Source organism: Odontesthes bonariensis, chromosome 8 (genome assembly GCF_027942865.1).
Source record: "Odontesthes bonariensis isolate fOdoBon6 chromosome 8, fOdoBon6.hap1, whole genome shotgun sequence".
Lineage (NCBI taxonomy): Eukaryota > Metazoa > Chordata > Actinopteri > Atheriniformes > Atherinopsidae > Odontesthes > Odontesthes bonariensis.
The window spans coordinates 20,999,566-21,010,878 of record NC_134513.1 but is presented as its reverse complement, the minus strand read 5'-3'; the positions used below and the strand labels follow the sequence as shown (position 1 = coordinate 21,010,878).

General features: G+C 41.5%; 1 protein-coding gene across 1 annotated transcript in view; it reads left to right on the top strand.

Annotated features, from left to right (window-relative positions):
• Nucleotides 1–270: 270 nt before the first annotated feature.
• Nucleotides 271–11,313, top strand: part of ano2b (anoctamin 2b) — a 99,613-nt gene continuing 88,570 nt past the window's right edge. Inside the window, exons 1-2 of the mRNA XM_075472622.1 lie at nt 271–570; nt 5,599–5,985. Of these exons, the coding sequence (XP_075328737.1) occupies nt 538–570; nt 5,599–5,985 (420 nt within the window). The 5' untranslated portion in view covers nt 271–537. The remainder of the gene's footprint in view (nt 571–5,598; nt 5,986–11,313) is intronic.

Below are 11,313 nucleotides of genomic sequence, written 5' to 3'. Positions count from 1 at the left end.
CCACTTCACCAAACTAGAGACGACAGCAAATTACATAACAAAAAGATATTAGAGAAGGATTTGTAAAAAAACAAACAAAAAAAAACATTCTCAATAGAAACCCCCCCCCCTACGGTTATTGGAACTGGAAATATGCTTAAATAAACGTCATTTAGAAAGCGAGCAGCAAGACTAAACACCACATTGTGGGCGGACATTTGTTACAGCGTGTCACTCCCCGCGCTATTAAGCACCGGTTACGCGCAGGCTGCCTCCAGTTGCACAGAAGGGTATCACCGGCATGTGATCAGCCGTTTCTGACAGATCCTTCCAAAGCGATGCGAGCTGGAGGAGAGGCGCCGTCGTTCCACTTGGACTGCGGACTAGCGGGAGAGACCTCACGCGTTGGATGAGCACAATGGGGAAGACCTCGATGATGATGATGATGATGATGATGATGATGATGATGAATCCGGCTGCATTTCACTGCAAACCCCGGCAACTTTCAGTCCTGCTCACCTTCTTCTCTCACTCTGTGTGTCTTTAAAGCGCAACAGCATGCAGATTTTCCCCAACGAAGACAAGATCCCAGTAAGTATCTCCATCGCTCCACTGTTGCTTTTCACGTCTTTGTCTTGAATTATAACAATAAATATAATTAATTATAAAGTTACCACTTTATGTTAACGTCATTTTTAAAGCCAAATGTTATAGTTTTACCTCTTTTGTATTTGGTGACACTGTTGGAAACTCTGCTTTTTATCTAGGGATTCTTCATAAGTGACTATTCTTTGTAGGCTGATATAACAGCAGAGACAACACACCACTACTTCTTCTCGTCCTCCTCTTCCTTCTCTTTCTCCTCCTCCTCCTAATACTACTACACAATTGACAATAGAATATGAATACGGACAAATCAACCCCAAATCAGAAAAAGGTGAATTGTTTTTGAAAATGCCAATTGTACTGGTTTCAGGGCAGAGTTAATGTTAGTTAGAAACAGGGTTAAGTGCAAGGGCAGAGGTTAGTACTGCTTTTTAGTCTAAAATCAATTTTTTTCAAAAATGATCCAAAAAATGATCGTCCTCCTCTTCCTTCTCTTTCTCCTCCTCCTCCTAATACTACTACACAATTGATAGTAGAACATGAATACGGACAATTCAACCCCAAATCAGAAAAAGGGTAATTGGTTTTGAAAATGCAAATCTAGAAAAAAAGTCGTTCTCATCAGCTTCACTTTATTTGTTGATAAGCCTCCATTTGTTGCGTTTTAGGCCCGGAGTCAGGACAAGGTTTTTATCACTTTGCAATGTTGCCATTTCGTCTCCCAGCACTCCTAACACAACACATCTGAGGCAGTGAGGATAACCAAGCCTTGCATTTGTAATGTGTGTAGACCATGTTTTTGCATTGTCCTGTTGAAAAATACAGGGATGTCCTTGGAACAGATGGACTCGAAAGCAGCATACGTTGCCCTAAAATCTCAATGAACATTTCAGCGTTAACGCCGACATCACAGAAGGATAAATTAGCTTTGCCAAGAGCACTAATACAACACAACCATCGCAGAGCTTGGCTTTAGGACTGGTTGCTGATGGACAGTCTGGATGCTCCTTTTGGTCTTTGGTCCAGACCACATGGCATCCATAACTCACGTTTCCACTTTGTAATAAACCATCCCAGATGCATCCGAGCACAGAGAAGTTACCGCTGCCTCAGGAAACGGTTAACATAAGGCTTCCTTTTTGGCACAAGGGTTTTAAGTGGTGTATGGAAAGTCTGTATTGTAATTCTTGAAAAAGGATGCCCTAAGTAGTCCATTTGCCTATGTGGTTAGATCGAGTAGTGTCTGAAACTTAATAGAGGTTCAGAAGGGCATCAGGCTCAGGCTACGGCTACACGAAAACGAAACAAGGTTTTTTTTTAAAACGGGTACGAAAATTCTTGCGACCACACGGCAACGCGCTGCTGTAAAGACTCAGGTCCAGACGAAAACGGATGAAAACGATGAAACGATGCAGTACACACGCCACTGTGTCACGCCACGCTGTGAGACAATAGAGAAGTGTTAAAATTGGCTCACAGCGTCAACGTGTGACTGACGCAAAAACGTTTTAGCTGTAACAATGGAAACAAAACGAGGCCGTTTTCAAACTTTCCCACTCTGGAACCCGTTTTCAAAAACTATCGTTTTGGGGTAGTGGGAACGCCGGCTCCGTGTGGCCGCGACAGCGAAACTTTAAGAAAAAGTATCGTTTACAGTGAAAAACGTTTTCGTGTAGCCGCAGCCTCAGTGTGTCCAGACAGGAGATGAATGATGGCAAACATAAACATCTGGAGAAACACCCCTTTAAAACACCATGCGTAACTCCCTCAGTTAAGAATGTCCAGGACAGCCACACCAGGGATATATAGATCTTTTAGCCTGACTTTTAGGCTACCTTTACACGGAAACGTTCTGAAACCAAAACGCAAAAGTGGCGTTTCGTTTTCACTTTTAAATCTGCATTTAGACGAGCGTTTTAGGGTGACAATCTGCGTGCATACGGAAACGCAAAAGTGTGTGACGTAGACTCCTTCGACATGCGAAAATTTCCATGCCACGCTTGGTCGTCTACCACTCCATCCATGAAGTTATCCCACCACTGAGAAGTCCTCCCGGGTCTCACCCACAGCTGTCTAGGTCGCCTGCTCTCTCTATGAACTTCAAGAATTTCGAGAACGTAGTTCATATTTTTGGTCTGTTCTTTACTACTCTCGCTCATCAATGCTGTTATCTGATGAAATGACTCTTGAACGTCAATCACCACGCCTAAGGCGAGTTGAAAGTCCGCAGGGACGGACATGTTGATAGCCTACTGATGTGTTTCCCACGGTTTCCTGGCGCTTTATTATGCTTGTCACGTCATTTCTATGTGACGAGAAACGCAGTTTTGCGTTTTCATCCTTTACGCGGTGGCGCGACAGTGGAGCGTTTTCAAGAATTCCACTCTGGAGCGCGGTTTCACTTTTTTGCGTTTTCATGCCCCCAAAACGCCGTTACCATAAACGATATAGTGCATCCGCAAAAAGGTTTTGCGTTTTGAACCCGTTTTCGTTTCCGTGTAAAGTGCCCCTTAGCCTGATCACCAAATAGGGGAAGGTTTACCCTACATAAGGAGAGAAGCACCCTCAGTGGGGGAGAGATGACACACAGACTTTTGGGCTTCGTGGATCTCTCCAGATTTGATGCATCATTCTGTAATTCTGATGGACCTGGTTGGCAATAAAATACTTATGTCATGGTGGCTAAAAGCCAAAACAAGGAATGGACACAATGGACACAATCCCCACGATCTGGCGAAGACTGCTGCTCCTGCTGCTCCTTAAGAAGGAGCCTTGATGACTGAAGATGGAGAATGGGGTGTGGCAGCAGGCAGCAACCCGCCTCACGCCCTGGTGTTCTGTGAAGTCTGCTCAGCCCAACCTACAACTCAGAAACACACAACATCTCCACAGACAAATTAGAGATCCGCTGCTCATCTTTGCCCCTCAAAGACTCTTTTGTTGGCACTTTTTAACCAAATCTCGATTACCGTCAAGTAAGGATCACAGCTTTCCTTTTAATTTGCATTTTCCATATCATCGCAACTTTTTCTGATTTGTAATTGGAACATTATCAAGACAATACCATAATTACTGCAGGTCGACTATTTACCACCATAACACTATTAGGTATCATGAAACGGACAAGGCTCTTTAAAGCATTATTAACCCATTTAGGCCTAAAACGCCTGGAAAAGAATGCCTGTAAAACCTATGGGCGATTTCAGAATGACCTCCTAAAACCTGAAGTTTTTCTGGAAATTCAGCAATTACTAAATGATTGATTTCTCGGCCTCTGTAGCAGATAGAAACAAAATTCAAAAAGTATTTGAGAGCTTACACCTGTGGCTTTCTGTGGAAATTGAGTTTATTGACATACACCTTCACGAAAATAGAAAATGTAAAAAGTAAAGTGCAGGAACAGCACTATTTTCCATAAAAAAACAGTAAAAAAAATAAAATAAAAAGTCAAGTGCAGGAACAGCGTTATTTTCAATTAGAAAACAGTAATAAAATAAAATAAAATAAAATTTTATATTTAAATTATTTATTTATATATTTATTTTATCGCCAGTAATCTCTTCGTACTGGCAGCACAAGGAGCCCATACACATGCCAATAGCCAAAACGTTTTCATCTCCGGCACAGTTACGTGTGACCACCTTGCCATCTTTGCTCGAGCTGGAGTCTGAAGTACCTGGTCACTGTACCTATTCGTCTCGGACACGAGATGCGCCCAAAGCTCCTCAGTAAAAATATGATTAAATGCCTGCAACGGTGTGGCATCTGCAGGTAAATCGACTTTCACCCCTGGTGTGCGGTTGAAATCTCTCCGTCGATTACAGTGGTAATTGTCAGTCTTCCACTCACATTCAAACCCTTCAAAATCATCCTCAAACATATGTGCCAGCCATAAATCTCCATCAATTGGGTCAGCACGTTCTTCAGCATCATCAAAGCCAAGAAACTCCTCACAATCGCTACCGTCTGAAATGTCTTCCCACTGAAAGTCCTCCGTGCTTGTTCGATGTAACTTAACTTCAAAACAATGACACGAGGAACATGACGACACTCTCACGTGTCTCTTATAATGCATTTAATTGGCGCAGAGGTAAATAATTGGTGCAAAACAACCTTATACATGAAAAAAGACGTGTACGCTTTCCCGGCCTTGAAGGTAGAATGACGCAACAGCTCCCCCGGCTTTAAAGGTAGAAATGCGGCAACGCTTTCCCGGCCTTAACGGGTTAATCTTTCATGGCCCCTAACGAGGCCTTCAGGGAATACCTACCCTTTAGAGGTTTCATTATGCCTTTACCTTGACAAACATCTGCACCTTTAGAGTCTTCTTGGAACTAGCCTGACAAAATCCTATGAGATTCTTCCCAGTATATTGCTTTTAATAATTAAAGGAATATCTCCCCAAAGGGAAAGTTCCAGGAACTTTAAGGGAGGAGTCCCTGTTCTCCAGAGAGGATTTGTCTGGCACAGAAAGTGTAAACTAAAAAAACAAGGTGTGTTCCAGGTGTGTAAAATCAGTTGAAAACTAGACTTTTTTTTTAAACCTACAGCACCTTTTTAGACCCACAGCCCCATGTTATAGAATCCTGTCCTGCTGATAACTAAGAAACATTCCATTATACCAATAGCTGTATAGCTTTCCCTCTTGTGTTCTCTGTGTTTAGTCTCCCTCTATACTTTCCATCTGTCTAAATAAAGACTAAAACAGCCAAAGGTGAGCTGACTGCCCACTCTGCTGCTGAAGGTTCTCACTTCATTGTATTTGAGAACCTGCCAAAAGCCACTTGTGTTTGCTTATGCTGACACTGCAGCAGCTGTTTAAGTTCATTCAAACAGTTATTACATAACTCCCCCGCTGCTTAAAGGTGTTGTGTATACTGTCTTTACGGCATTTGTATATAATTTGGATCCCTTGTTGAGATGCTTTGTTTAAAAAAAAAAAAAAGATAAATGTTTCCAATGGTTACCACTACTGCTGTTGTATTTGGTGAGTGCTTAATGCATATTTCTCAGGTCGTAGGATCAACTTCAAGCCCTCAAGCCGACAGGGAAGGCCTTTACTTCTGCGATGGCCAAAGGAAGGTTGACTATGTCCTGGTTTTTCATCACCGGCGGCACAGCTCCATACGATATCCAATCGGCTCCACCACTTCACAAGACCAGTTATCTGTTGTCTCCAATGGCAACTTTCCTCAAACAGTGGGCGCAGATGCGGTGTCAGGAAGAGGAGGTGCAATTCTGTTGGGGGAGGCAGCGAATGCTGGCGAGGTGTTCATGGAGATTGGAAATGCAAAGGGGAGCGATCCAATGGAGCCTGCTGACCACGAGATGCACCTGATCAGACAAGAGTTTGAGGCCAACCTGTTGGAGGCTGGTCTGGAGATAGAGAGAGACAGGGAGGTGGGTGTATTTGAAGTCATGCTAATGCACACAATTTGACTTTTTTCCTTCTTTTGCAGGGCATCGCCTGAAATAGCAGAACATCTTTTCCTTTCTGATATTATGTTATTATTGTATTAACACACCAAAAACTCAGTGGTTTATCTTTTAAATCCCAACACCCTCTATAAAGTTACATGTTTCAGAGTTTTTAAAAGGTAAATCTTCACACAGGTTCTAAGTTAACTCTATCTTGTGTTATTTAAGGTGAGCTCCCCTATAGCTTATGCCAGGCGGTACAGGATGGAGGTGGTAGCAACTCTTTTGGAGCTAATCTTTGTTTTCATGCAGGGCTTCCATCGAAATCCCCACAAAACGACTTGATGTACTTATGTCTGGCTTTGATCTGTGGTTGGATCATCCAATGTTGTCCTCATTCAACTCTGCCCAAATTTAACTCTGCCCTCGTCCAATTCAACTGGTTTAGGTTAGGCGTTAGGATTATGGGTTAGTGGGCGTGGCTTGTAAAGTAACACGGGTAAACAACTAGGGCTAGGGTGAATTTGAATAGTCCAACTCTGAATCAGCTCAATTGGAATTAAAAATTTAGGTGAAGTACTTCATTAGATCCCAAAATAGCACATGCCCCAGGGTGTGGGGTGAGTCATCAGCATTTTGGCTAAGTTTTTGCAGGATACTACAAACTTCAAAAACACATTTTAAAAATAACCACAAAAATACCCACCGAAACAGCTTGTATCCAATAGCAACAGACACACAACACACAACTTGGTATGAGCTGAACCAAACCTGCAAAGCTGAGCAATGGGGGTAAAACTCTAGCCTGATGAGTAATCCTTCATCCAGAAACACCTGCAGAGAGGAAACCTTTAACAGACAACGTTTACTGTACTTCTTGCACAGATGAAGACAACTGGATGTAAAATTGTTCGCCATGGTTAGAATTACTGATACCGTGAAATTCTTGGCCTACACCAATAAATGATGGTAAAGCTAATAATTTGTCTAAGATGGCGGATCTCAGTTGTTCCTGCCATTTATTTTCCTTTTAAAGCCTGGGAAAATATAAGCATCATAGAAAATAATTGAGCAGTTTGAAAGTATTTCAGACCTCTGTCACACTGTTAACACAAAGTATTTCATAGTATATGTATATATATATATAAAAACCTTATTATAACCTATTACATAAAAAGAACCTTTGTGTTGATACTATCCTTTTAGCCAATAGATTGATTGCGGTCAACGAGCTGAATATCAGTCGATTTTTTTAATCTTAATTAGAATATAATCAGTCTTTTAGGACCAGGAAGGGGCACCTTTAAGTGAGTCTGTGGACGTTCCAAGCTTAAATGTCCCCAAGCATATATACAGCAAGTATTTACTTGAAGCAGATTAAGAAAAGTTTAGTTTTTTTTCCCTCTCACAAATAAATAATACCTTCTGATTCTATATATCGTGAGGTCTGTTCATTTCTGTCTGACTCTGGCTCCGACCTCAGTTTTCTGAATGTGACTCTGTGTGAGGCTGCCCAATGATCAGCTTCTGTCATTTCCTAATTATCATTTAGTTATTTACCATTCTTCATTTTTTCAGGTAATGGTTTCTTTGTTTACGGTTCACCACCCTGACGTTCTGTTGCTTTTGGAGTGAATCAACACAAGGGCCTGATGGTTTCATCTGAGTGGGCAGTTTTGAATTCTGGTTGCTGTAGCCAACACAGCTGCTGTGCCGTCCTCTATGTATCGATTTGCTAATTCAGCCTGAAATGGCTCATTTTGCTTTGACAAGATCACTCTCACTGTGATTTTGTGTTAAGTGGCAACCGGTACTTCCGCATGTGGCCCTGTCCTGCTTTTGGCTCGTGTATGTATGTGTTTGTACAGTAGGCACTTGGCAGAATACACAGTGTGTGCTTTTTGATGTTGTAATGCTGCACACTCAAAACTGTGCATTTTGGCTCAAACAGAAAGAGGAAACGTTAGGCCCCTGCATGAGCTTTTAGCATCCATACGATACCTGCTTTGCTAAATAATTGTGGGTGCATGGGGATATAAGTGTGTGCATGCTTGTGTGTGTGTAGTCTGCAGCCTAGCCTTAATCAGATTGTTGACATAGTGACTATGGAGCCTAAGCCAGGATGAGATTAGCTGACTGACTGATAGTACCTTATCTCATCTCCTGGATTGAGGGCTCGATCAAATCTGCCACTAAAAGTGAAACAATATTTGCATTTTAGTACACTTAATTTGAATATAGTGTCGGGGTACTCTTACAAAATCAGGGACAAACATAATTACACTCTTTCTGTCAGCGGGTAGCACAATGTGGTTGTTGGAGGTGCTGGCAAAGAGGAGAAACATTCCCTGATAATATTCGTAGGTTTGATACTCGCTTATTCACTCAAAAACAATCAGACGATCAAATATGATTTTGTTGGTGCAGTCTGCATGCTGATTAGATGAAGTAGAAAGTCATTGTAGCTTGGCAGTAACTCACCATAATTAGTGAAATGCACGCGGCACAAGGAAGTGCTTATTAAATAGGATGCTGCACTGATCTCCAATTTGTAATAAATTAACTCACATCACAGAGACAGAGCATTAGCTACTGACCTGTATGCTAATGGTGGATGGCGGTTAGTGTGGTTAGTGTGTGCGAGGGGTTAATGGACACTGTAGCATTTTTGAGGGATTAAAGGGATAATCCGGAGTAAAATGCACTTTAGATCAATTTACGGGATGTTGGGAGTACATACGTTCAGTTGACATCAAAATCATGTCATTCGGATGTGTTTTGAGAATTTCGATTTGACCGTTTTTAGCCAAAAGTCGTTAGCCTGGAGGTGAGAGGGGCATATCATGTCACCGCTACAAAACACTATTTTTATACCTCTTCTACAGCTCCAAACAACATAACACTTACGTGGTAGTGAGTAGAGGGTCCCTTAAGCCAAACCGAAGTGTCCCGAGGTCTTCATGTGGTGGGATATAGAGTCCAGAATGAATTTAATCAAGCCAGTACCTTTCCGGAAATGTGTCTGCTGCAGCTGCCGCTGAAGACCGTGGTGAAGTTGGTTTGATATTGGATATTCGGATGTTCGACAGATATTCACAATAAGGAAATAAGGTGTCTTTTTTTTCCAATACCTCCCAAGCATTGTGACCTAGTGACTTGGGAGGTATTGGAAAAAAAAGACACCTTATGTCCTTATTGTGAATATCTGTCGAACATCCGAATATCCAATATCAAACCAACTTCACCACGGTCTTCAGCGGCAGCTGCAGCAGACACATTTCCGGAACGGTACTGGCTTGATTAAATTCATTCTGGAGACTCTATCCGACCACATGAAGACCTCGGGACACTTCGATTTGGCTTTAGGGACCCTCTACTCACTACCACGTAAGTGCTATGTTGTTTGGAGCTGTAGAAGAGGTATAAAAATAGCGTTTTGTAGCGGTGACATGATATGCCCCATTCACTTCCAGGCTAACGACTTTTGGCTAAAAACGGTCAAATCGAAATTCTCAAAACACATCCGAATGACATGATTTTGATGTCAACTGAACGTATGTACTCCCAACAGCCCGTAAATTGATCTAAAGTGCATTTTACTCCGGATTATCCCTTTAAGGTTAATCTATGATTTTGGTCAACACAATTTGTGTATTGAATAATGTACGTCAAATCTCACTTTGAGCAAATCTATTAGGATTTTGAAATATTTAGTACATTTTAATAGAACTAATTCTGTTCACATCAAGGTCAATGAAAATCATGATATTGGGTGTGTACCAATTGCCCAGCGGCTCCCTGTTAAGTAGGCTTTCAGGGTATTTAACTATTTTGAATAAAATTTCAAACAGCAGGAAGCAGAAGTGCTTAGTTGAAAGGGAACTGTTAATGGAGAATTTAATTAAATTAAATTTAGTTTTACCTACGCCAATTCACAACAAAACTTTTTTTTTAACCAAATCAAGTGGTGAAGACAGAGAAGGCAGGTCTTTCTGTGACGAATTGAATCACAGCACTGAATGGAAATCTGCTAATTAATAAGCCGGTATTCATTCAATTTATCAAAGTAAATTCATTGTAATACTTACAAATACATTCAGCAGTGTGACATCAATTTCACATTCTTCATTGTGTAGCGAAGAACTGAAGAATTATTCATGCCTTCACATTAAGCTAAATAGGAAGATCACTTGTAGGGGGATGCTTGAGCTCCAAATTAAATAGAAAAAAAAGAGCAGGCTAGTTAAAAAGTTAAAGGAGAAGTTCACTATTTAAGACCTTGAGTCCCAGTTCCAGCTTGTTTATCAAGAATAAGAAATGAGGAGACCATTTTCACAACAATAGATCATTTCTATTCATTTTGGCTGTTTTCGCTGGTCCATCCTGCTGCTACAGACAGGGTTCCATTGGGCACTCTGTTCAATGTCCTTAAAACAATACTAATGTTAATTTTAAAGAAAAGGTCAACTCACCGGGTGGTTCGTGGATGTTCCTGTGTGTCCCAAAAAAATTTGCGTTGCGAAATAAAAGTTATTTCTTGCTTTATTTAGCATTTTGTAATCCAATTGTATTCCGTTTGGAAGACTTTTCACTTTCACTTTCACTGTCAGATCTCTGCGCCAGGGTGCGTTCTGGAGCTTCCAGCGGCCACTCGCTCATCCAATCCGCTCTCCAGCACCCTCCTCGGACTCATGCTCTGCCAAAGTCGGCCTCACATCTTCCAGAGAACCATCCTGGAGCTTCCAGCGGCCACTCGCTCATCCAATCCGCTCCCCAGCACCCTCCTCGGAGGCTAGAGCCTCAAACTCAAATATAGAGCGGATGTTTACGTGCGTCGTGATTTAGCATGAAAAATAGTTCCCGAACAGCAAAGAACACGGATTACACGGATGGAAAACCATAAAATGCGCCGACATTTTTTCTTTTAATACCACTAACCACCCGGTGAGTTGACCTTTTCTTTAAAATTAACATTAGTATTGTTTTAAGGACATTGAACAGAGTGCCCAATGGAACCCTGTCTGTAGCAGCAGGATGGACCAGCGAAAACAGCCAAAATGGATAGAAATGAGCTGTTGTTGTGAAATTGGTCTCCTCATTTCTTAATCTGGATAAACAAGCTGGAACTGGGACTCAAGGTCTTAAATAGTGAACTTCTCCTTTAACACATATCGTAGGGATTCATGTTATGGTCATTGATGTTTGAGAATTTATCTCAAAACAATAATATTCAAAAGTATAAAATTCTCTGATATCTGTAGGAAAACAAGCTCTTGCTTACATTAAGACTAGCCTCTTAGCAATTTAAGC